The sequence below is a fragment of the Delphinapterus leucas genome, chromosome 10, assembly GCF_059928025.1.
Source record: "Delphinapterus leucas isolate spDelLeu-1000000601 "Yukka" chromosome 10, BTC_Dleu_Yukka2, whole genome shotgun sequence".
NCBI lineage: Eukaryota > Metazoa > Chordata > Mammalia > Artiodactyla > Monodontidae > Delphinapterus > Delphinapterus leucas.
This window is the reverse complement of record NC_143138.1, coordinates 44,545,459-44,573,184: the sequence shown is the minus strand read 5'-3', so window position 1 is coordinate 44,573,184 and position 27,726 is coordinate 44,545,459. Positions and strand designations below refer to the sequence as shown.

Below are 27,726 nucleotides of genomic sequence, written 5' to 3'. Positions count from 1 at the left end.
CTTTCGTATAAACAACTCTATAATCTGGTAAAATATCAGTTTAAACAGCCACATACCCTGAATGCTCTATTCTTCTCTTCTTTCTGCTGTTTCTCCACTTCGACATGGCGGGCTAGACGAGCCAGAGTCAAGGCGACTTTATCCTTCTGATGGTCAATATGGTCTTTATGCTTAACGTTATCCTATAATTGAAAAAACAAGTTTCATTCCTTCTAGTTAACAAAATTAGCTTTGGAATAACATATATCCACTTACCAAAGAGTTACTGTACTAAAGAAGTATGGACACGAATGGGGGAAAGAGGCTGGGGGGGTGTGATGAATTGGGAGATTGGGACTGACATATATACACTAATATGTATAAAATGGATAACTAATAAGAACCTGCTGTATAAAAAAATAAATAAAATTCAAAAAAAGAACTATTTACTTTTTTAATTTAATTTTTATTTTATATTGGAGTATAGTTGATTTACAATGTTGTGTTAGTTTCAGGTGTACAACAAAGTGGTTCATTTATATTGATACATATATCTATTCTTTTTCAGATTTTCCCCCACAGGTTATTACAGAATATTGAGTACAGTTCCCTGTGCTATACAGTGGGTCCTTGTTGATTAAGGAACTAATTACTTTTATCATTATCAAATTTCTAAGAACCTGTCTTGTTTTATATTTTAAAATTGTGGTATTTTGTAGGACAGCCAGTCACCCACCAGCATCTTTGTTTTTCAAAAAGTTACATAACCTATTAATCATCCTTATTTACTTTATGATCATCTGGATATTGAAAAGTTTGGCATTGCTTTGCTCTGAGCCCATAAGGTAATGCCAAGCCATTGGTCCACCCCCTAAAAGTCTAATAGCACCAACCCCCTTGGTTCTGGCTTTTCAGCAATTCCTAGACAGTATTTATGTAAGAAAAATTATTGATTAAAAAGAATAGCTCTAACTTCTGTTTTCTGGCTCAACATGTAAAGAATGAGCTTAGAAGTCACCACTCCATCCTAACAAGTAAAAAGCTTGAAACAAACTGTAAAATTAACAGCCTCTCTTAGATCCACCATAGAAGTGAGGTCACAGTGTAAGTGACTGATGCAAAAATGGGAGAGACAGAGGGGCAGATACAGAGAATCACAACTGAGTGGAGCAGAAACCCAGGGTGGAAACCTCAGCAGGACCAGTGCTGGGGAGGAAAACCTGAACTGTAACTGACCAAGTGCTGGAAGCTCAGTGTTGTCAAGTATTAACAAGACTTAAACTCCAGAGGGACCCAGTCAAGGAGGGGGACCTTACTCTTTTTGTGAGTTTACCTTCAGAAGCTCTACCAGGTTCTCACAGTGACGACTGGAGAAAAATCCCACCTTGTTTCCAGCAGGGGGAGATGAAAAGTAAGCATTTCAAAATATGTCAGAGCGTTCTGTCCTTAACGATGCCTGGTCTCAAGAGAAACTACTTCAAGAGAGCCTGACCGACCTGGGAGACGGGAAATAGGCCATTTCAGGCCACTGCAGCCACCCTCCCAGGTGAGGGGAAGGCCTGAGAAGCACCACCGGGTTCCCAGTCCAGGCGCACAGGCTCTCCAAGGCTGAGACCAGGCACACAGAGCACCACCACTCCCCCAGCCTTACCACTCATCACTAAAGGCCTGTTTACCAAAGTTCCCTTGACCCACGACAACATGCCCAACTTTCAACAAGAAAATTACAAGGATACCAAAGGGCAAAAAACACAGTTTGAAGAGTCAGAGCGAGTAAAGAATGGTAGACCTGGCAAAGACGTTGGAATTATCAGACCAGGAATTTAAAACCACCATGATCACTATGCTGAGGGCTCTGATGGAAAAAATAGACAACCTGTAAGAACAGATGTGTAATGTAAGAGAGATGGAAATCCTAAGAGAGAACCAGAAAGAAATCAGAGATCAAAAACACCACAACAGAAATGAACAGTGCCTTTCATGGCTCACCAGCAGACTGCACACCACCAAGGAAAGAATCTGCGTGCCTGAGAATATGTCAACAGAAAGTTCCAAAACTGGAAGACAAAGAGAAAAAACACTGAAAAAAAAAAAACCCCAGAATATCCAAAAACTGTTACAAAAGATGTATGCATAATGGGAATACCAGGGGAAGAAAGAGAGAAAGGAACAGAGGAACTATTTGACACAATAACGACCAATAATTTCCCCAAATTAATATCAGACACCAAACCACAAATCAAGGAAGAAATAAAACCCTCTTTCTTTGCAGAAGAAATGCTCTTCCTAAGAAAAACAACATGCAAATAAACCACACAGTAGTTAGGCGTGAAGTAACCTGTGTTTTGAGATATTTATAACAGCTTTATTCATAAACTTTATTTGTAACAGCTTTATTCATAAGCAACAAAGCACCTTTAGTAGGTTAATGGATAAACTGTATACATCCAGATGATGGAATATTATTCAGTGCTAAAAAGAAATGAGCTACCAAGCCATGAAAAGACATGGAGGAATACCTAAATACATATTACTAGATGAAAGTGGCCAATCTGAAAAGGCTATTTACTGTATGGTTCCAACTATATGGCATCCTGGAAAAGGCAAAACTATGGTGACAGTAAAAAAAGATCAGTGGCTGTCAGGGGTTAGGGGAGAGGGAGGGATGAATTGGCAGGGTACAGAGGATTTTTAGGGTAGGAAATCTATTCTATACGACACTATAAAGGTAGATACCTTATTACATTTGTCCAAACCCATAGAATGTACAGTACCAAGAGTGAACCCGAATGCAAACTACAGACTTTGGGTAATAACATGTCACCACAGGCTCACTGATTATTCCAAATGTACTACTATGTTGGGGGAAGTTGATAATGGGGGAAGCTTTATTGAGGGGTGGGGAGGTATATGGGAGATCTCTTCCACTTTTTTTTTTTTTGCTGTGAACCTAAAACTTTTCTAAAACATAAACTCTATTTTATTTATTTATTTATTTATTTATGACTGCATTGGGTCTTAGCTGTGGCATGCGGGCTTCTCTCTAGCTGTGGTGCGTGGGCTCCAGAGCGCATGGGCTCTGCAGTTGCGGCACGCGGGCTCTCTAGTTGTGGTGTGTGGGCTCAGTAGTTGCGGCACACGGGCCCAGCCGCCCCATCTCATGCGGGATCTTAGCTCCCTGACCAGGGATCAAACCCGTGTCCCCCGCACTGGAAGGCAGACTCCCAACCACTGGACCACCAGGGAAGTCCCCATAAACTCTATTAAAAATGTTTTTCTAGGGCTTCCCTGGTGGCACAGTGGTTGAGAATCTGCCTGCCAATGGAGGGGACACGGGTTCAAGCCCTGGTCTGGGAAGATCCCACATGCCACGGAGCAACTGGGCCAGTGAGGCACAATTACTGAGCCTGCGCGTCTGGAGCCTGTGCTCCGCAACAAGAGAGGCCGCGGTAGTGAGAGGCCCGCGCACCGCAATGAAGAGTGGCCCCCGCTTGCCACAACTAGAGAAAGCCCTCGCACAGAAACGAAGACCCAACACAGCCATAAATAAATAAATAAATAAATAAATTTAAATCATATGGGCTTCTATAAAAAAAAAAAAAATGTTTTTCTAGGGACTTCCCTGGTGGTCTAGTGGGTAAGACTCCACGCTTTCAATGCAGGGGGCCAGGGTTTGATCCCTGGTCAGGGAACTACATCCCGCGTGCAGCAACTAACAGTCTGCATGCCATAACGAAGATCCCGCATGTCACAACTAAGACCTGGCACAGCATGCATGCATGCATAAATAAATAAATATAAATAATATTTTTAAATGTTATTCTACCAGAAAGATTGTGTTACTAACTAAAATATCCCTTTTTAGGCAAATCAATCATATATGTACAACCCAAATTTTATCTAAATTGGGATATAGTTGCATCAACCAAATCAAACAGCAGGTGTGATTTTCCAAGTACACAGAAGTTCCACTGAAGTGAGCATATGTAACAAGGCCGAGGTGGTATTTTTAGTACAAGGCTACATCATTGCAGTAAAGAATGTTCACAGGATCACTTTGGGTAGAAGTAGTCCCAAACTAACTTTCTGACCACTTGGCCAGCCTATACCACTGCACCAGGTAGTAGGTGGCATCTTACCAACTTCAAAATGTCCTTTTACAAGTCACAGGACAATGCAGCTTACTAAAAATGATAGTCATAAAAATTTATTTATCTGAGCTCTGATCCTGAGATAAGTTTATCTCTGTCTTAAAAGCAAATGAAATTTACTCTTTGGGAAGATAAAAAATTAATCTCTTTAAAATGTGGGTACTACCTTGAGAAGAAAATGTAGCGGAGCACAGGCTCTGGATGCGCAGCCTCAGCGGCCATGGCTCACGGGCCTAGCCGCTCCACGGCATGTGGGATCTTCCCAGACCGGGGCACGAACCCATGTCCCCTGCATCGGCAGGTGGACTCTCAACCACTGCGCCACCAGGGAAGCCCTAAAAGAATTTTTAATTTAAGGAAGTTAACAGTATTTAAACATGGACCTAGAGTGTGTTAGTTTTCCTGACAGCGATGACATTTTATTTAAGTTTTAAACGCTAGCAAAAGTCATGCTTGGAAGGCCAGGTAAACCAAGGTCATGTTAACACATGAGGTAGACAAGGTGCAAATTAGGATTTACTGACAAAATATGTTGTTGTGTCACAACAATGTGAATATTCTGGAGACAGGAAGAAGGCCATGTTTTGGGTTAATTAAGGTTAATTAAGGTAATTAAGGTAATCCTAATCCAGGAAGAATTACCTTGAATTGATGGTTCCACTATCATTTTACGTTTTCCCGAACCACGACAAAATAACCATTCTGAATTATTTCCCAAGTTATACTCATTCAGGAAAACTTTACATAACATTTATTCTTCTTAAGGTTTACATTAAAGCACAAGTAATGATCCTCTGATTTACACTGTAAATTATAAACTCTGGATGCAAAGCTAAATGAAAACTAATGCTAGAAATACAGCAATTATATATCCTACAGGAAAAATTTTTAGTAATCCACTAGTCAAAATGTAAGTATGCTCCTAAAACTTTACCCCCTTCAAGCTATATACATATGCTAGGAAGATAAATTATTTAGCCCTTTAATCAACATTTAAACTTTTGTTTGGATCTCTTCAACTTCATTCTAAAATTAATCTCTAGCCCTAGAACTTTACCTTTTAAAGGTCAAGTAAGTATAACCTGTTGGTATTATTGTTAAAATTATTTTTCTTATATTTAGCTATCAGTAGCCTGTTGTCTTTTATTTAACTATATGGTTATGTCAAAACAGGATTACTTACGTTATTTCTAATTAATTCTGATCTGTTTATTAACTTTCATGACTTTGAAGGGCTCAAAAGACCTTACGGCCCTGATGCTTTCTGAAAACAAAAGGCATTCAGAATTGTGTTTGGTCTCCTTCTCCTTCCCCTCTAAGGTGGGTTAGTTTCCAGGAAAAAAAAGAAAAAAAAGAACTCTGGCTACCTACACTGAAAGCAGAAAAGCAGATCTGAGAGACAATCTGTTGCAAGTAGATGAAAAGAAATGGTAGCTAGAGAAAGGAAGAACTTCAGCTTTGAAATCTTTGCCATTTAAAAATGACAAAATGGAAGTACTTTAAACAAGAATGTGTTAAAGAGGAAAGAAATTAAGCATGTGCAGCAGGGTGATATTCATTTGATATTTTTCCATCACAAACTTGGGTTGGGGATCAAGGTTGCTGGTTAAAGCCAGGCATGAGTAATAGGTTATCTATGAACACTCACTCTCTCCAGAAAGCCAAGTCCCTGGGATTTCCATTGTTAGTGATCCAAAATGAGGGCTGGCCTCTGATCTCACTGAATTACATTCTTCTGTGGTTCTGGAAGAACATATCGGCATTGGAAAAACAGAGGGATCATTGATATTAAAATGCATGTTAGCGATTTAACCCATTAGGCCACAGAAGGCCTTATTTTGCACAGAAGTTTAACTGGTAATTCAAAGAATCAATATGTTCAGAAATAAGTTTTAACTGATCAGAACACGGGGGAAAAACTTACTGCAGGCCACCTTGTTACTGACCCAACTGCAGAACCAAAGCTACAGAACTGTCAGAATATGGGCAGAAAGTGAACTGATTTCAGGCTACATGAAAATATCTTAAATGTTTCCTGTAGAACTAAGATGAAAAGGGGCCAATATATCTTTCAGTTTGCGAATTTCCACCATTCCGTTAGTGCCACAATGCTGAATTGTAATTTAATGTGAAATCACAAAATTCCAGGATTCTTCTTAGGCTATATTTGCCAATCTCCCCCAAAGCCTATAGTCTAAAGAAGCTTTTAGGCCCTTGGAGTTTTTCTAAGGGAGGTCAGGCTTTCAGACATGTAACTTCTCAAACTAGAAATGGAATTGGCTCCCAATGGTAAGAATAATGGGCTCTCAGTTTCATTTAGAATGTTAGCAGCTACAGATCTTCAGTCATCCTTCTTGAAGCACTTGTTGTGATTACCCTGGATTAACTTCTATATTAAATACTACTAAAGAGTAATATTAAAGAGTCCACAATGATAGCAAATGACCAGCAAGAAAGTGTATCCACTCAGTTATCTGGGGGGAGAAGCATAGGAAAGGAAAGTCCTAAGACATATATTGGGGAGGGGAGAGTCTCTATTTGCCTCTCTCTCTCTCTCTCTCTCTCTCCCCCCTCTCCCCCCCTCCCTCTCTCTCTCTCTCCCCCCTCCCTCTCTCTCTCTCTATATATATATATATTATATATATATATATTATTTTGGCCGTGCCACATGGCATGCAGGATCTTAGTTCCCTGACCAGGGATCAAACCTGCACCCCCTGCAGTGGCAGCGTGGAGTCTTAACCACTGGACTACCAGGGAAGTCCCTATTTGCCAATATTTTAGATCACTTCTCTGAGTCAGTTTTTCTTCCATACCCACCCCCTCCCATTGGGGAAGTTTGTGGGGTCCTAACAATTAAGGAGAAAGCTGTAAAGCCAGAAAAGGTTAAAGAGTAGATTCTAGTTCAGTCCCTATGAAATTTTTTTTAACTCAAATGATGGTTTTAAAAAATGGGAAGCAGAGGTATGATTCCAATGACATAGTCCAACATACCAAAATCCGTGGGTGATCAGGAGTTGGAAGGTTACAAAATGAGGGCCACACTGGGTACAGGAAGGAAAGCTGTTCCAGAACCTCAGAAGCCAGGTTAATATGGCCTTTCCCTGCAACCCTGTCTATGCTCACCCCTGGACACTACGAAATTCTTATATACAAAGCAAATTTGGGTTGTGTCCTAGAAATGACAGCAGATTAAGGATACTGGTTATATCTGAGTGCACATATCCATGAAAGCTAAGCATATTTAGGAGAAAATAAGCAAGAATTCTTCTGTTTTAGAGGACAATGTTTATCTTTTAATGGAGCTTGGCAGTCACAGCAAAAATTCCAAGTCCAGAAATAGATAACTTGGGCGGGAAGGGAAGAGGGCTTTCTTCTGATATCTAATCTGTAATAGTGGGATTCAGTGGGCCTCCATAATTGGGGAGCGGACAGGGAAGGAAGGAAAGCCTGATATAGAATTCCCTTATTTTGTCAAGTAAGGGTATTTTTAAAAAAGGAACTAATATCAATGGTCAGCATTGTGACTTTTCATTTCATAAGAATGAAGACACAAACTTGAGCTAATACTTCAAAATTTCCCTCAGTAGTCTCATTATTGAATAAACTTAACCTTGTGAAAACTAGTTGCACTATCCTGATTTTTCTCTTTTTGCTACAAATAACCACTTCAAACTTGAAATCAGTTCAAGTGAACGTGAAACCGGTTCTGGCCATGGACTCACAATCTTGCTCATAAAAGATCATCAGGAATAACGTCCAATGAAAATTCTACTATTTAGGCAAAAATTTTACCAAAGCAATTAATACTTTCATATACTAATCAAGTTTAATGAGCTAACAAAGATTTCCTGGAAACTATTAAAATTTCTAACATTGCTATGGAACTGTGACCTGCTATGTGAACCATAAAATAAATGCACACCAAATCTTTAAATAAGCAAATTAATGGCACAGCACAAAATCCCACTTGTCAATGAAGCTATAACGTATATATTTCAATGTCTTTTTTCCACATCATTTGTATTTGTTTTTAAGTGAAAATGATCCCATTTTTTGTAAAAATATTTAGAAGAAACCAAATCCAGAAGGCTATAAATCAAAATGTTAACAGTAGTTATTTCTGTCTAGAGGGTTTCTTTTTCCTTTTTAAATCTCTATTTTCTAATATTTCTGCATTAGAATATGCTATAAAATTGTTAAGAAAATTTTAATTACTAATGAACAAGACTGTATAAAGACAAAAAGTCTCGAGGATCTCAATCTTTTGTTTGGAAATGTAATGAATTTGGCTTAAATCACTACTTTTTGCCTTTTAAAAATATAAGTTTAACATGTATCCTTCATAAACGCAAATGGAAATTTTGTCTCTAAAAGGAACATAATGTTGTATATAACTTTTTCCCTCCAGGTTTCTTTCTGTATCTAGAAGTGCAATGACTGGATTACATTATTGCCCAAACATAACAGAAACAGGTATTAATCAAGAATTAGGGCAAGCCATTTTCAGTTCAACAGGCTGAACAGAATTCCTGAAACAACTGCTTTACTTCATACAAACTCCAGTTTCAAAGCCTGCTTCTCATTGCCCATCCCTTCAAAGCTTGGGTCTCTAGTTTGGTCTTATGAGGTTTACACTCCCAGAATAAGTTGTTTACCAGAATCTCCTTGTACCCAACTTATAACTGAAACCACACCCCAAATAACATTTTGAAAAGCAACAATTTTTCTCAAGAATTTTATATTCAAATACAGATAGAACATAAGAGATAAACCAGCAAAGCTGTACAATATTTATTTACCATCTCCAGCAGCAAAGCTTTAAAACCAGGAAACAACCCTTTTGTACAAAGCAATCTCCTTCCCACCCCCAAACTGGTTAGTGTTTACAAATACAAAGTACATGGAACATATGCCTTATAGGAACAAATCTTAAAACATACATATAGATATACACCATTCTGTAAAGTACTACTCAGTGAAGAAGGCTCGTACCACCAAACCTCTTCAATAAGATTCTTCCTACAATCTTTTGGGTTAATAACCAATATCTATATTTGTAAAACTCCCCTCCTAGGCAGAATGATTTTGATTCTCTTTAGACACAGGACCCCCCCAACCCCCAAAAAAACAACCTTGGAACTTAGGAGAATTTTTTAGTATCTCCTACTATGAAGCTGTGACAAAACAAAAGAGAGTTACAATGTTTCAACCCTTAGTGCCACTGCTCTACCTCTGGCACAGTAAGAAAAGAAAGAATTGTGGAGAGAGATAAGAAAAGGTGAAAGTAGCAACCAGAGCAAGGAAAGAAACTCAAAAGCAGAGAAAAAACAAAAAGGAAGTTGACAAAAAGTGCTCTAGGTGCTGCTGGAGATGCCACTGGCACAAGGTTCACAGGCCCTGTGCAACACATCTCCAATCTCCTAAAAAGCAACATTTTTTAAAGAAATACCTTCATTTTCTCCAAGTCCACACTCAAATATCGGTAAGCCAATGCACAGGGAAACAAGCCGCACTGAGCTGCAGTGAGGAACATGGCCCACAGGTGGTCCTGCAGTGTGCACCTGCCCACCATGATGGAATGCCCCTCCCTCTTCAGCAGCAGCATTCTGTTCATCACCAAATCTGTTCTCCCACAGGGCCCCAGTTTGTTGTCACTGCTGGAGCCGTCCCTGGGGCTAGAGGTGCACTGATGGAGAGCTTTCCTTTGGCTCAGTTCAAGGAAAAAAAGGAACTGCCTAGATGTCCATAGTGGACAAAGAAACTTCTAGACAGACTACTTCTATGACCTTACAAGTAATGGCTACGTATCTTAGTACACTTGGAATAGGTAGGAACCAATACATTCTCATGTACATTTATCCTTTCTTCAACCTGATCTCCTCCAATTGCGCCCATAGCGGCTGTTCCTTACAATTCTGAAAAAACAGATACACGATGTTCCCCACACTCATGCACACACTGATTCCCTCACCTGAATGTCTGGCTCCTGTTTCTCCAGTAGCCCAATCCCGTTCCAACCCCGTTCCAAACCACAGCTCAAGCATCTGGTAAGAAAAGTTTTCCTGGACCACTTCAGATGGCCCTCTCTTTTGTTCCAACCTCATCATAGGCATTCCTCTAAATAGAACAACTACACTGTGTTGGTATTTCTTTCTCAAGAGAATATACCATCTCTTATTAACCCCCAGTATCCACAGACCTTCCTCAGGGCCTGCTTGCACATAGCAGGTACTGATTGTTTCCATCAGAGACACAAAATGACAAAATACCATCCATCAAAAATTGTATACACATACCTATACATTCCAGCTCTTCGTTCTACATTATTTTTAATTTTTTTCTTATTGTTTATTATGAGCACTTGCACTTAAGAGACTATTTTATTTTAAATACATCTTTCAATGACTTAATCCATTGTTGGGCTTGTATTATATGTAGCTTAATGGTTCAGCCTTAAAAAAAACTGTCAACAAGGGGAACATGACGTGATGACATGAAATGAACTATTATATACTATTAAATACATCTTAAGGTATATCTGTATTTATATCCAATACCATCCCACAGTTATGAGAAATCTACAAATGTGGGTAGAAACAGCATAACCACTATAGAAAGGAAATTTGTATCAGGCTTTGAAGTTCCAGGCATTATTACCTCATTTGAGAGTAGGAAAACTTAGTCTCAGAGAATAAGTGACTTGCTAATACTCATATTAAGATCTTTGGAATTCAAATACCATGTGCTTAGCATTCCACCTTCCTTTCATTAAGCCAGTATCCTCAAGACATCAGTTAAAAAAAAATTTAAGTGTATATCTGAAACAAAAAGCGTATAACAAACAAAAGAGGTACAACAAAGAAAAACACAAGCATCAAGAACTATGACTGAAATGATCAGTGCTGAAAATGAATGGGACACAAATAAGAAATCCATGAAACAGAAGCCAACGACAACGTATCCAGAAATCATCTCAGTCCAGCACAGTGAAGACTCAATGTGAGAATGAAGGTTAGGGTTTCTGATTGGGCAAGTGAAATAACCAGGAATTAGTTAATAAAGACATCAAGTAATAAGGGATAAGAGTACGGCCATAAACACAAAATCCAGGGAAGGGTAGTTATTTGATAAATTACCTTCTCAGAGAGGTTAAGATTTGAGTGGCGTCTTGAAAGACAAAAGAAGGCCACTGAGTACACACTGAATTGAAACTTAGAGGAACAGTGTATATTCAAAGCTCACCACTTGAGCAAATTGTTTAATATAAGTTCCATTTCCTTATCTGCAAAATAAGAGTGCATTTCTGCCTCAAGAGTCCCTTGCAACCAACAGACAGCCTGGTACATATACGTTCTATCAATAGAGGCTCTCTCCTCTAATCCTTCCCAGGTAGGAAGATGCCAATTAGACTCAATACTATCAAAGAGCTTCCAACATCTGTCAAAATATATTTCTGTCAAAAGCAAAAGAAAACAGGAGCTGTCATAAACCATTAGGCAAAGACCAACACGCATTCAAACCTGTGTTAAGAATCTAAATGAAACTAATTACAATTATTCTCCCTAAGGCAGAAAGGAATGGGCTGCACACCTAAAAGCAGAAAGCTTAATGTAATTAAATGTTTTTTAAAATGGAACTGAAAATTTTAAACTATGTTTAGTGACTTGGAAAATGTCTTTTACCCCTATCATCCACATCACTGTTGCCTCACTAAATAAAAGCAGTATAGACAGAAGGACCACAAACATAATTATTTTAGCACATCACTACAGTGTAAGTCAAGGCAGTGTGAAACACAGCCATAACATAAAACCAGGAGTTAACAAGAGGTCTAACTGTAGCCCTTAAAATTGAATGCTGTGATAGAGCCACTTTTATGGGTAATGAAAGAAAACAGAAAGCACAGGATAGCTCATGGGGAAAAAAAAGCATATGAAAGTTAGTCTTACAAAGGGACTACTAACAGAACCCACAAGATAACACTTGAACCATTTAAGGTCAAAGAATTTCTTTTAATATTACCAGATATAAAGGATCTGCTTTCACTTCTACCAAGGAATACACTACTCAGGAATATTAGAAAACGCAATACAACTTGAGAGATCTCCAAAGTCCTAAAAGAAACTACAGACAACCTGAGAACTCTTATTGAATTGACAAGGCATCAGAAAATCCAATAGACCATTTGAAATAGACAGTTACCTCAACAAAACCAGTAAAGTTTTTATGACCTAGGAAAAAACCTGATTAATGTTAAAGATACAGTGTATGTCAGGGCTGTACTATAAATTCATGATGATGAACTTAAAATTTTTATTAGAGAGAAAAAATGCAATTGACCACAAACTACATGTAATAATACATTTGCACAAAGACTATACAGAAATGAGAAAATACTACCACCAGTAAACAAGAAGGCATTAAAAACTGATGAAAGTTCAATAGCCAAATAGTGTGAGACTGGACTGGCTATTTTTTTTTAAAAAGGAAATTTTTAAGAGAAAACTAGAAAATCTCTTACAATAATGCTGAAGGCATTGTATTTAAACATAAAAAGCCACATCAAAATCCTGGCTAGTATAGACTGGTAGAATAAAAAATATAATCTCCATCAAAGAGATTAAGGAAGATCAGACATCCTTTTAGAAAGGGGTTTTACATAAAGGGGAAGAAAAGACCCAATACAAAGAATGAAATAACTGAGATGCTAACATCAAAAGGACATGGTTGGCCTGTGATCACTTCCAGATATATCCACGGGAAGCAAACCTAATTTTGAGTAGTATCTCAATGGTACCAAACACTACTATAAAAAAGGTTTCATTCTTATAAAGTCAAGCAAATGAAAAGACAAAGTAGTACGAAGATATCATCCCACTAATCAATACAAGAAAAAAAGATTTAATAAAACAATATTCTCATCATTCATCCAGGAAGAGACATTCCATAACATATTTTAATGGCTTACAAAACTTGTTGTATCAGGATAAATAACTGAAAGATTTGCATTCAATACAGTGATCATCATCAGCTTACTGACGACTTCCACCTGTTTATTTTCTTAAGTGAAAAATGAAGACCTGATTGGGGTAAACACTAATGAAAAACTATATAGAATAGGTCCAGCCAACTAAATGACAAGAAGGAGATGCATACAGCTCTGACAGTCAATTACTGGACTAGCCACTAAGTAAGAATGGTAAATTTCAAAAGACAATGGAACCTGTGCAAGTCTGGGCAAAACATGCCTCACATTAAAAAAAAATTTAAAAAAGTTTTCAGTTTTTGCAGTCTTTATTTCTACAAAGATCTAATCCATAATTTCTAACCTTTACCAGAATCCCAATAAAGTATGTCCTCAAGAATACTGAATGTGGCATTTAACTCTGTTCATCCATGTCATTTAACTCTGTATCCAAGTTTACAGCTAGAAGGGATTCTGGATTGCATCGATTCCAACCTCCTTGTTCACGGTACCTGAGGGGTTATCCTGGATGGAGCAGGCCCTTAAGGACATTATCAATCAGGTCACTTAGGTATCATTCAGTAAAGTATTAGTATAATAGTAATGTAATATACTAAACAGTACCCAAGGAGCCTGAGTTTATGCTCCCCTCAAAATGACATTTTGAGGGCTAGGTAAATAAATGGAATTATACTGATAAAGAAGCTGCCACACAGTAAATAATAATAATAACAACAACAATAATGTTTAAATGCAATTACACTGATAAGCTGTCACACAGTCTTAAAAAAAAAAAGATAAAGTGTCAACAAATGTACTCATTTTCCTAATGTCCTTGTTACTTATTACCGAGTAAACACACCCACTTATCAAATTGAAGTTGTGTTACCATGGCTAAGAACAAGGTTAGACATGAGACAAATGGTTCAATCAGAAACCTAGAACCTAGATATAGAAAACAAAGCTGCCTCAATGCCCAGAAAACTGAGCCAATCACTAAAAACTAAAATAACTACTGTGAAGTTATTTAAATAAAGGGGGAGGGACATACTCTATAACCTTCTGAAATGGATCAATAGTGCTGTAATGAAAACAAAGTAACATTCAGAAGGAGAGTACATTTAGATAGTGCAATTGTACAGAAAACGAATAAACTACAAGATAAAAAAAATCACTGTACAGAATTTACATAAATATCACCAGCAACATATGCAACACATTAAAATGTTAAGTTTTAAACAACAGTGTGAAATTTAAAAAGGCACTTCATATAACAATGAATAGAAACAGCATTTCTGTGTACACACAGTAACCATGAGAAATCATATCATTTCCACATACATGTTATGTCTAGTCAAACAATAACATTTTAAAGAAAAAGGATCATTAGACGCATCCCTTTCAAGAACACCGAATCACTCAACTTGCGATGATTGCTAGGCCTCCTAGAAGACCTAGAGCTGTTCAAACATCAGAGGCTGGCCTGATGGAGAATCTTGTTGAAGGCTCTGCAAATGGCAGACATAATGTGAAAACTTGTTATCTAATTATGAATTCCATACACTACTATGGTTGTCTATTAGGGCTGTTTCCCTACACCAAATCCCTGTTTTTAGTTTTATAACACCATCATCATTCAAGTATGCCAGAGAAAGACTTTAAACTAATCTTAAAAAACAGGTTAAGATTATTGTTTCTTCTGCAGTCAAGCACCCAGTCTACAGCTAAACCTACTCCCACACTTCGGTGTTCTGCCCCATCCCCACGCAACTGCCGAACCCCTTCAGAAGCTAGCCACCTGACCACCAGTTCCATGATATCTCAATACCTTTTTATTTTTAGGAAAGATCTCTGGAGATGCTTGGGCATATCAATCAGAGAGTGGCAAAGCAATGCTACTTGTTGCTACGGAGCAACGTAACACAAAATGAAGACAGCAGCAATGCTGCTCTACAAACATTTAGGAAAGGAGGAGGTATACAACAACGTGAGTACAGTTAACACTACTCCACTATACACTTAAAAATGGTTATGATGGTAAATTTTATGTTTTGTCTTTTTTTAAGCACAATTAAATATAAAAAAATTAAAAAGAGCAGGTTAGGTGGAAATGCCAGAGCAGTTTCGGAGAACCAGGTCTTCAAGCAACATAATTTTGGTTTGAATTTTGGAAAATAAGAGTATCTCAAAAATCATCAAGTTGGTGACACAGTATGCAATTCAGGGAAGGGACGGGGAGAAATGGAAAAGTGGGAGCAGTGCGAAGTAGCCTCAGACAACTGGGAACATCTATGTGCAGCCGTACAGAAAAGTGTCAAGATCTCTCTCTCCAGCAAGTTTCCCATGGCTAGTCCTTTCACAGAAGAAAACTACGGTGCTACAGCAAGGGCACATGAGACTGCTGAACTGGTAGAGTACACGTCGTGAACTATAAAAATCTTCGTATGACTTCTTAGGCCCTTGTTTCTTTTTAGACAGTTATCAGTGCTCTTCTAGGGTTCAATTTGAAAGAATTTTTAGAGCACTGGCATGGACCTAAAACAGAAGTAAAACTTTGTGAAAAGTATAGAAAAATTAAAGGTAAATGTTAACTCTAGATATGACCTGACCAAATGTGCCAAGAGGAGACTCTATCAAGACTGCAGCTTAAGCTTCATCTACAAATAGGACAAACAGAATCAATACAGTACCCTGAAACTATCTGACAAAATAAAATAACTTCTTCCAAGTAGGGATATTTGCACCTTCGACCTCTACAGCACAAACAGGGAGAGGAAGAAAAGTAAACAAAAAGGGTGCTGAATATGGTTATGATGAGGAGGGGGAATGGGCTTCCAATAAACTATCAAAAAGTGGGGCACCAGGGAAAGCATCAGTCACCACTCTGCAGGAACCATGGCAAGAAACAGAAACCATATAAACCTGAAAACAGCGTCATGGTCCACTAACAGTAGACCCAAAATACTACAGTCAAGCAGATGAAAAAATAATAATAATGCAGATGTTCGACAAACCAAGAAATTACAAAATTATGAGTCTATTGATAAAATTTTTTTCTATTTGGCCAAGCAAATAATTCTAGATGATGTATTCAGACCCCTCCAATTTGGCAGTTTCTCCAACACTGAAGTCATGATGTGAAGACAAGGGTGTAAGGGCTGGGCACTGCACAGCCACTGCCTCGAGACAGATACTGTAGGACATGTAACTGAGGTATCTGCTGCCAGTTCCAGTCTGATGGAGAAATCATAATGCGAAGAACTGAGAACGAAAAGATAAGTCGTCTCTCATGGTAAGAGTCTGACTAGATTAAGGGACCAATAAACCAAGAACACACCACTGAAGTCTTGAGAAACCATTAACGGACATCCAGAAAGAGAAGTGCATGAGATGTTCTCTCTACTACATCCACAGTTACGCTCTGAATCTGAAGGATTTCTCAGTAAAATCTAGACTGATGGCATCCCTCTTTATTACAATCAGAGGACCAGATTGTCAGGCATGTTTGGAATTCTTGCTCTTTCAAGAGTTCAGATTTGCATGCCTGGATGGTGTAACATCCTTGATTTCCAGGGCACTAATGTGCATTATCTTTTTTGTACTTAGAGCGTGATGAATTACGGAGCTCAAGAGTTTAGAAGGGAGTCAAGGTCATCTTGGTGAAAGGCCCAGATTATCCTGTGAGAACACCATGACCAGGTCTCACAGCTTGTGATATATGAGAGCTTGACAGACTTAGGAGTGACAACTGCAGAGAATTCTCTCTGTGTAGCTTTGGGTGGTGAAGACAGTTACTGTGAAAGTTTCTACAGAGATGTCACAGGTAGGAAAGTCTTCTTCCAGCTGGTGTCCACAGTAGACCTGGGACATCTAGCCACCCCACTGGAAGCGAACTGGATTTTGCAAATTTTGATTTCAATTTTAGTTCTTGATATACAGCTTCAAGGCTGATTCTGAAGTCTCACAGAGCTTGACAGTAGTATGGACACTTGGTGAGCTGATCACCCTGACATAAAGAGATTATAACAGATTTGTCGTTTTGTGAAGATCTGACAAACGGAAGCCTAAACAAGGAAGCACTGATGACCTAAAAACGAAGGATCTGCCTCTGGTGTTAGAGATCTAGTAGTAGGTTATTTCCAGATCCAAAATCTCCTAGTCCTCAGTTTACCAGTGAGATTTTCCTGAGGGGGAAGAAATATTTATGTTTTTCCTTAATCATAAGAGGATCCAGATTCCTGAGTACCCTCCTCTAGACTTATTTTGGACTAGAAATAACAGGTAAACCTTTGTTCAACCCTACTGAACGTCTCTACCACTCACTTGGCCAAGAAAGCATGAGTCTCTTTATTATTTACTTCATTCTAAAAGTCTAGAATTCAAATGTCAGCTGTGATCATTCCAGCCATGCGTTCAGATTCTGAGGTGCCCTCCTACCTGTAGATCCTGTGTGGATGGGAGGAGCAAGCAGCACAGTCAGCATCTTGGACAGGTGCACTGCTGAACGTGAATGGGTTACTAATTCTTGTACCCATGGCGTTCTGGAGATTCTCCCTTTTTCCTGTATCTATAGGGGTGGTTTCGAGGTTTGTACCAATCCCCTCTGGAGTATCCTCTACTGTGATAATGTGCTTTCTGGTCATGACTATAGAAGTATCGATGTTGGTTATAGTATTTGCTGTGGTCTTTATAGTCATTTTCCTTTATACTGTTTTCTTCTGCAACTACAGCATTCACATCTTGTCCAAAGAGGGAAGTACCATCAAAGGGCAAGTGTGAGATCTTCTCTTGGGTTTTCTTAGTGAGAGATGTGAGTCGAAGCCAAGCCTGCCTTCTGTAGTCTATTGCCATTGCCATAACTCTGACCACAGAGTCCATTATATCCCTAGTAGTACAAAGCTGCCAAAGGCCCGCATCCATACCATCAGATATTATACATCTTGCTTTTCCACGATCAAACTCTGGGTCATGGACCAGATCCTCCATGTCTTCCCAGAGTTTACGCTGATACTGAGTCATATAGGCCATGTAGCTAGCAGCTCGGGCTGCAATGGAAGCAGCATGGTAGAATCTACAACCCATGACCTCCATCTCTTTCGAGGTAGAATCCAGAGGTGATGTTGTGCTTCCTCTCTTGCTGTGCTCTAATGCTTCTACGATGGGGCCCCCGGCCGGTGGATTTGGTTGGAAAGGAGAGGTATCCTTGGCCACAGGATATACCCTGTGTCCCATGAAGGAGGAAGGATGGCAATCAGCAGGGTCTTTAAAAACCTCAGTGGTGGCGATTCTCAGAAGAGGATGCAGTGGTGGGACCAAACGTTTCTTAGAAGTCACACAATCAGGTTTCCCTTCACATGGTTCTGCTTCGGACTGTAACGTGACTCTCTTGATAATACCTCTTTGTTCCATTCTTTTCAAAAGCCCTGTGAAACTAGACTGACTAGGGTCACCTGGCTGCCCTTTGTCATCAGCTGAGGGGGATTTGCAGTCAGCTTCTTCTTCCACTGTGGATAAATGTTCTTCCTTGGAGGTAGAGATGTCCCAAGGAACCGAGGAATTCTTACTTGGCCTAGAATGATGAAATCGAAAACAGCTCCTGGACTGCAGATCACGTATCACTCGGGACATCTCAGCCACTTGTGTCTGGAGATAGAGGATGGCATCCTGTCCGTGCTGTGAAGCAGAAGACTCTACAGGTAAATCCTCCTTGACCTCTGAAGAGGCCAAAGATTCTTGGGGGACCAGAAGTGGAGATGAAGGCAGAATCTGGCAATTTTGTGATGGCTTAAGCGTCTCTGTCTCAGAGATCTTAATAACTGAATTACTTTGATCACTTTTCTGGTTCTCCAATGGGTTCTCAACAGAAGAAGGTTGAGAAACTATCCTGTGTGGACTGCTGGTACAGCTCCCAGAGGAGGAGCTGCTGTCTCCACTGGGAAGAGGAACACTGCAGCTAGAGCACATTTCTGGGCGATGACTCTCAGAGGATGGCACCTTAGACTCAGGCATTCTCTGGGTTATCCACATGAACAAGAAAACCAAGGAAGAAAAAAAATATGCTTTTAATATGTTAACTTTCAAGTGCAGAGATGCATGTCCAGTAAGTAGAACTCAATTTTTAAAATTATTATAATTAACAATATACAATCCACTTCAGGTCAGCAAGGGGACCACAGAAGTCAAATCCACAAATTTCACTACCCCAAAGGCCCCAAACCAACTACTGGCATTAACCTGGCACTGTGTCTATGAAAAAGAGTAAAAACAAGCCCAGGTCAAGGGGTGCCATCCTAGCCTGCTGCTTGTTCCCATGCTAGAATAAGAAGAGGCAGCAAGACCACTGGTGAAAACAATTTTAAAAAAAAATCCCATTCAACATATGTAAGGCAACAAGTAGAAGTTAATAATGGCAAAGAGAACTTGGGAAAAGTTCCAGTGAGACGAAAAAACATTTCTAGAAGTCCTGCACTGTAGAGTCACTTTTAAATCCCCTTAAAAATTCTCATTCACTCTCCATGAACAAAATTTTCCAGTTGCACAGTTCTACTCTATGGTTTGTAGTTTTCAAGGAGCTTTGTTACCTCATTTCATCCTCACAACAACCCTGTGAGGTAGGTTTTATTCTTATGTGGTAAAGAAACTAAGGTTAAAAAGCTACTTATCCAAATTCACAGACTTAATAAGAAGTAAAGCTGAGACTAAAACCTAGGTATTTTGACTGGAAGTTCAAGTCCCAATACTTTATATCATACAGCAAGTAGCTTTCTGGCCGCCTTGAACACACAGCCAGTTCTCTAATGAATCAAGAAAAGAGCCCATTAACAGAAATTCGGGCTAAGACAAATGAAAGACAAGATTGCTACAAAGTGCTCAGCTACTTTGGTTCTCAGAGTAAGGGAAGCATAAGTTTAAAGGTCAAACCCACAACCAATAAGTCACAGGTCAGAGAGAAAACCCCAAATACGAGGGGGAAAGAGGAGGTTAAAAGGATGACGCCTAAATAATCCACAACCCTTCCCCATATTCCATTTCTAAAGGATCTTCACATATCCTTTCTTCCAAGATACAACAAATTTTCTGTGGCCACATGGTTCTGGAAGAAAAGGATCCAGCTCTACAGGGCACCTGAGGAGAGACAGGAAAGGAGAAGGGAGCCAAAAATCTTGCAGTTTTATTCCATTTCCCTTTTATCAGATATGGCCTCCAAGGCTTAGAACTTTCCTGTGTCACATAATCCTTTCAAATCCTCGCTGAAAGTAGAGGAACAAAGCTGGAAGCAGGAGATCTTCTGGGCAGAGGACTCCCTGGACTACCTTTCAGGGCCATTCTAACAGAAACAGGCCGTTCTCTAAAGCACAATAGCACCTAAACACAGCCATCGCTGATTTGATGACTCTCTTTAGAGAATGCTTCTTAAATGCCAGAAGTGAAGAAATGCAAGTCAAGTGTAATATACTTACCTCACTCTGAGAGGTGCTAGGCTCTTCATCATCACTGCTGACCAGATCAATGTATTCCAGAACAGGTCTCAATGGTCCTTCCTAGGAAAAAATGAACAAATTAACAAGTCATGGAGAGTTATTCAAACTAAATTAGCATTTAAAACAATCCTTTTTGTCGATGCTGGGATTGACTGGCAAGAACTCTTCTGAAGAGGAAGCCTTATGGGTGGCAGAAAATAATCAGAACAAATGCAGATGAAAATATTCATAGCACAAGACTAAGAAATGATGACAAGACCTAAAAGAGACTCGGCCAAGGTAGGGTATTAGGACTGTGTTGATTCCTTGGGGAGAGGATTATTAACACAGGAATAGTGCTACAAGGTCAGATACTGTAAGCCAATGCTTTTCAGATGGGATGGGTATCTCTGACTAGGAGCTAGGCTGTACTTCCGACTCCTACAGAGTCACACATCAAACCTGGTTCTCCTTCATCTTTTCTTTCCATCCATACTGACTCCACGGCAGACCAAGCCTTGAATGCTAAGCTTAAAAGCCTAGATTTTATTCTATAGGCAAAAGGGAATCAATAAATACTAAGATGGGAATAAGATCATGAGAGCTTACCTTAAGAAGATTAATCACATAGAGAAGTATAGAAAGCAGGATAATTAATCAGTCCACACACATAATAATGCAAAACTAAAATAGAGGTGATGGCAAAAATAACAGTGATGCCGTGGTGCATATACAAAAGGATATACAGGTAAGATGAAAACAAAAAACAAAAAATGATTGACTATAAAAACAAAACCCCAACAACCACAAGGAGTCAAAGTGGTCGCTAAGGTTTCAAGCTTAGGAGACTAAAGGATAGACATAAATTTGGAATACAAAGACAGAGAGCTGGCATTCCTTTGGCCATAATGGGATGATGTACGAGAGGTACACAGAGGCACCTGGCAGAAAGCTGGAAATGCAAGCCTGTAATCTGGGTATAGGAACGTAACTGGAAATGGAGACTGGAAAGATGCTCCCCTACAAGGCTAGTAACTCTAGAACTAAACTGAAACTATGATATTGCCAAGGAAGAAAGCAAAGAGGAGAAAGAAGGGATTCAAGGAGGCTCTTGAGGAAATGATGGAATTTTAGGATTTAGGAAGAAGAGCTAAGTAGGTAATCAGAGATCTGAGAAGAATCAGAAATGCACAAATTCAAAGAACCTAAAGACAGAGAAAACCTCAATGAAAAGGTGTCAATGCTAAATGTGGCCAAAAACACTGAGCACCGGAAAAAAAAAAAAGCCACTGAATTTAGCAACAAACAGAGCAACTTTCAAGATAGTAGTGAGCATACAAGTCAGGCTCTAAAAAATTAAGCTGAAAATGAGGCAGTAAAGGCCAAGAGTAAAGATTATTCTTTGAAAAATTCTACTATGTTTAAAACAAGAGAAAGGGACACGGGGGAGAACATGGCTGAGGGAAAGATTTCTCAGGATTGGGAAAGACGGCTGTTGGGAAGCCAAAGTGATATATTCAGTGGAAAAATTAAGAGAAAAAGACCTCAGGTCAAGAGACAGAAGCTAAGATCTAGTTAAAGATCCTCTTCCTGAGAGGAGGCATCCAGTCTCAAAGACAGTGTATTTCTCCCCTAGGCTGCAACTTCTCTCCAAGCAGGAAACTGCTTTCCCTGCAGGTGGTGATTTAGCCACTAAGATAAAACCAGAGAGCAAAACTTCTGGGCAGGGCTCATGTAATAAAGTAATTAGGATTTCTGCCTGAGCTGTAAAAATGGACATTTAAAAAGAGGATTAGAGGGACAGATATTCTGCAATGTGTGGTCAACAGAGATGAATCACCTACTTTAAGACCCAAACCTACCATTTGTAATAAGGTTGTCAAAATCATACATTCAATCCAAGAAGGTAGTAGAGGAGATAAAAATATAATAGCTTGCTCTCCTCAAGAAATGTACGTTAGGAACTTTTATTACATGCCCACTGAAGCAGCACACCAAGAAAGTCCCTGAGGTACCAGAAACACACAGAGGCTGGGGCAGAGATTCCATGAAGGGTTGGCAGGTAGAGAAAAAAGGGAGATGAAAGGATAACTGGGCACAAAGCACAAAGTAGAATGGGCAGGAAAATGGTCACAAACAAGATGAAAAAGTAGCTGCAGAAACAGGAGAAAGGGCAGGAGTAAGGACAGATGAGAAAAAGCAGCATAAATATCCTGCTGGGGTCAACCACTAAACTGATACCCAGCCACCTCTGAACTACTGAACAATGACAACTTATGATTCACACTAATTAAGAGAGCAGAATAAAAAGAATCAGGATAGGAAGTCCATACATGAGAAAAAGCAGAGGTCATTGAGAGTATTCATTCACTCAACAAATATTATGGAGTTATAAGTGACAGAATGGTAGGAGAAGACAGCATCCGTTTGAGACCTAAAAAGGCAAAGAGGCTGAGTGGAAAAACAACGGAAGATAGATATTCCAAAGGAAAATATTACTTATAAACAAACACTCTATACTTTAGCTAATTTTCACAATGGATATGGCCAAACTTCCACCATAACAAACCTAAGGAATCAAAACCCTTTGGTACTCCGTTGATTTTACTCTAATTGGGAACATGTGTCACTGAGCCCTGTAGAGGCAAAGGTACTAAACTTTTCACGTATGTTATTTCATTCAATCCCCACATTACTTCACTATTGTACCATTTAACAAAGGAGAAAACTAACTGAGGCCCATCTGGTTCTCTAATCACATCATTGGCTGTGTGGTCTCTAATCACATAATTCTGAGGCAGTTCCAAGTATACACACTATGTTTAAATCAATGCTTATTTCCTAAGTTTCGGAGATAAGATACTTTCTCTTCCTTTAATTTGAGGAAAAAGTCTACCTGCTACTGTCCCCCACTCTGAATAACTCACAACACTAGCCAAAAAATAAGTTATTAATTCTCCTCAAACAGTAATAATTATAATACAAATATCAAGAAAAGGCAATTTCTTACTACGTTTATAATGGCAGCTTATATTCTTAAAAAGTATAAATGCACGTGGTCCTCCAATTACAAGGTATTTTATTTAAATTTGCTTCATCCATCAACTAGTGAACCACCATTCTCATCCCCTCTGTACCAGTAACAAAATCAAAGGATTCTACTCCAAAGCCACACAATTTAGGGGCAGGAGCACAGGCAGAAGCAAAACACGGGGTTTTTTTCCCACATAGAGAAGTTAGGGACATAGTTTACTTCTGCAGTCTCGCCCGATTCAAACATTTCAAATGATTCCCAAATGCCTGCTGTAAGTTCAGATTTAGTCCACAATTCAAAATCTATACTATCCGGCCCATCCTTCCTTCTCCCACTTAAAAAAAAGTACCCTTCAGAACTAAGCATAATCCTCTCTGCTCTCCCATTTTGATGACTTTCCTTGTTTCTTCTCAAAATACTCTTTTAAACACATACAAACACTAAATGCTACCTATGAAAAATAAACTGAAAATCGTATGTCTTTTTTTTTTTTTTTACAGCACCTTGTACTTTTTATAAAAGAACTTTCTACTAGAACTATTTACAAACTCCTCATCCCTATCTCATCTCTCACACTGAAATACTGACACTTATGGGTAGGATGTACTTCCAACTAATCTCTGTAGCTCTAAGGTACAGAGGACTTTGCTCCAACATTATTTTTATTTATTGAGCTAATACAACCCCAAGACACGCAGCCAAAAGACACCCTCATTATTTGTCCATGACCCCCCTGAAGTAATTTATGAAAATATACAAATATTCCACATGTTCAATGATTCCACATTATACCAATCATCTTGGTTGAAGCCTAAATCTCATGTGCTGTTATCACGATTATGACAGGCTGTCTCAGCAGTTTTTATACCTTTGTATCTAGAGTAGCACTGTGAAAGATCACGTCATTAGCCCTGAGTTAAAACAGTTTTCTGGGAGTAAATTAACTAACATATCTGCAGTTTCAAAGAATGCAGAGAATAAAGATGGTGGCTGAATAAGGGATCATATTACTGAATTAAACAGAAAATTAGAGCAAAAGACCTAAATGAAAAGTTTGTATAGTAATATTCTGTCTCTTGAGTTAAGCACTCTTTACACATGTGTATTGGCTTTGCAAAAATCAGACAGTACACTTATGAACTGTGCAATTCTCTGTATGTGTATTTCAATAAAATTTAAATGAAAGGGCTCATTTTTGCACCTCCACATCTATATCCTTCCTTTCCTTCAATATGCTTAGTTTCAAACTCTGTATTTTCTAAACCACACAAAAACTACTGTGCCACCATGCGGATTAAAGATGGGAAAGTTCGGCTAAGAATGAACTAAGAAATCCAAACCAGTGTAAATCAAGAAGTAATATCACAATGTTCTTTTTGTATCTGAAGAAATCTTAAGCACAGACTATTTATTATTTTTATTGAACAAGCACTACCTGAGGAGTCAAGTATAAGATTGGGTTAGAGAGAGAAGATTCTGTCTCTAATGTATTTTAAAATAGAATTAAGGTATCATTAATTCATTGAAGTGTTATCACCATAAAGGCATATGGAATGTTTTTAATAGGTTTCTTCTAGTACTGTAATTGCATTTAATACATATAATTCACTTCTCCATTTCGAACTATCAAACCTTTGAACTTATATTTGGAAACAGAGATAAATATAAGATGTATCAAGATGGACACATATTCACTGACTGTATATTTTTACTCTGGATGCAAAGATATAACAGATTCTCTACATTTAAAATAATATTTAACTTAAAAGAGTATTCTTAAACTTCAGTCTAATACATGCTTACATTAAGTACTGACAAGCTACACCACCATTCTTCACTCCACACAGTACCTATATATATATTTTTTTTTAATCTTATTTTTGTAGATTCCATCTGTGATTCTCAAAGTAAGCCCCATAGTTCATAAAGAAGTGTGTCCCTCTTACTTTAATTTCCACAAAATACCAAGGTAAATATTCTCCGTTCACAAATATACCCATATTCAGGGAGAACCTGAAATATCTGTCCTGAAGAGCCAAACATACTTCAACTCACAGTGAAGGGGAACAGGCAGGATACAATTTCTTCTACCACCCCCGCCAAACCTTTAAAGTTTAAAATGAAAAGGATACAGCACCATATGCATGGGCAAAGACAAAAAAACCCAAGAAATGATCTTGTGAAAGACTCCTAAACAAACCCACTGAAACACAATACAACAATGCATCACCACAATGGCCTAATGTTAGGGTACATAGAAGACACTGTTTAATAACCAGTTTTTCAAAACTGTCCAAGAACCAACAAACACAAATACACATCAGACAGGGAATTAAAGAAAGATTATACACCTTTAATAGCAAACCTCAACTACAGTATTCAAAAAGAATCATTTACAGTAGAAGGATTCTCTAGCTAAGTGAGATACTACTTGAAGCAGAGCCTTTGTAAAACTTTAACAGTGTGGGGTGGAAATTACCCTCAAATGTATCATAGCACCCCCTTCACTTCTTGCAACCAATGTTTTACAAAGTGTGTTCACAGCTTCATACACCCCTGCATTTGCACCAACATCAAGATTCCTGGGCCCCACCTCCCATTTCTGATTCCATAAGTCTGGAGTGAGGTCCGGGAATCCACACACTTCTACTTACTAATGCTTGAAAACTACTGTCCAAAGGGAATAAAAACAGAAAGATACAGGATGCTCCTGGTGATACGGGCCCTTCATTGTGAACCTCGCCTGCTGGACTGTCCTGTAACAGGATGAGCTCGGAGCTTAGTGAAGTCTTCAAGCCACCCGCCTTCACGTTATGGAGACACACAGGCTCAGAAGTTGAGTTCCTGCAGCCCTTCTGGTTTTCTACCTCATTCCTCATCACTACCGCCCCTTCTCCCTAACCTGTGTGCTATCTTTTAGAAGTTACTCTTGCCTCATTTCAAAGCACTCTTAGGAGACCACAACCCTGCGTACATGAACGGCTCTAAGTGCAGGGGGAGAGGCGAGATTCAGGGTACAACACGCACCGCAGGCCACAGGCTTTGTGATGCCTACTGGGGCTGCTCAGACACCTCTTCAGGCAAATTCCCTACTCCTATGCCCTACTCCACAGTGTACAGTCCCTATCAGACATTCACACACGTTTGCTGCATGATGAACAAACAGGTGAGGAGTAATCACATCACGGCCCATCACGCATAGTCTCTGACTCGGAAAAACCCGAATATCGTCGCTACTTACACTAACAAACTGAATGTCATCTTCATTTTCCTCGGGTGTTGACTCGGACGCCTCAGGCCCAGCTGGAGGGACACATTCTATTATCTATAAAATAAGCCAAAACACGGTTATCTAGACAACCCCGCACTTACAGAAGATTTTTCCTAAGGGAACCGAAAAACGAAAGCTCTCGAGGAGACCTAACGGAGCCCCAGCCTCCGCGAGCCCGAGCTCGCGTCCGTGGACCGCAGGGGCCCCTCCGCATCCCTTCTCCCGAGGAGCAGGGAGCACGCTCCCCCAAGAGGCAGTCGGCCTCGGAACCCACGCCGCGCCCGCACCGAGCAGCGGTTCCCGAGCCGGGCCGGGCGGCCATTGTTGCTGAGGCACCCTCATCCCCCAGGCCCCCAGGCCCGGCCCAGCACCCCCCGGACCCCGCACCACGCCGTGCCCAGCCCGCTACTCACCTCCGACCCTGGGTCTCCCATCTCCCCGACAGCCCGCCTGCCGGCACCCGCGCTGCCGCCGTCCCCGCCGCCGCCTCAGCCTCCCCGCCGACCCCGCCGGCCAGCCAGCCACGCTCCGCCGTGACCCGCCCCCGCGTGCGTGCCGAGCCGAGGACGCCGCCGAGCCGCCGACACCGCGGGCGGAAAGGGCTGCAAAACCGCTTCCGGAGGAGGAGTGGCCCGCTAGGCCCGCTGTGCCTGGCCTCCCTGGCGCAGTCCCGGCCTCCCTCCTCCGCCGCGCCGGCCGCTGGGAACTATAGTTCCAACAGCACCGAGACCACCCTAAGCGTTACTGGAAAAGAACGGAAGAGGACCCCGAGGCATGGCGCATGCGCTCCTCGAGGCTGACGTCACTGCCGCTCGCCGGGCGGTGGGCTGGCGGGGTTCTGTTTTACAGTAAAGGGCGGGGAC

At 39.9% G+C, this 27,726-nt stretch overlaps 1 protein-coding gene across 1 annotated transcript; it reads right to left on the bottom strand.

Annotated features, from left to right (window-relative positions):
• Positions 1–74: 74 nt before the first annotated feature.
• LOC149748225 (uncharacterized) lies at positions 75–27,726 on the bottom strand. The gene is made up of 5 exons (XM_089918940.1): positions 27,277–27,726; positions 26,834–26,917; positions 20,559–20,639; positions 17,536–19,110; positions 75–182 (listed from the first exon to the last, which is right to left on the bottom strand). The coding sequence occupies exons 1-4, from the start codon at positions 27,295–27,297 to the stop codon at positions 17,617–17,619; spliced, it is 1,680 nt and encodes a 559-aa protein (XP_089775066.1). The 5' UTR covers positions 27,298–27,726; the 3' UTR covers positions 75–182; positions 17,536–17,616.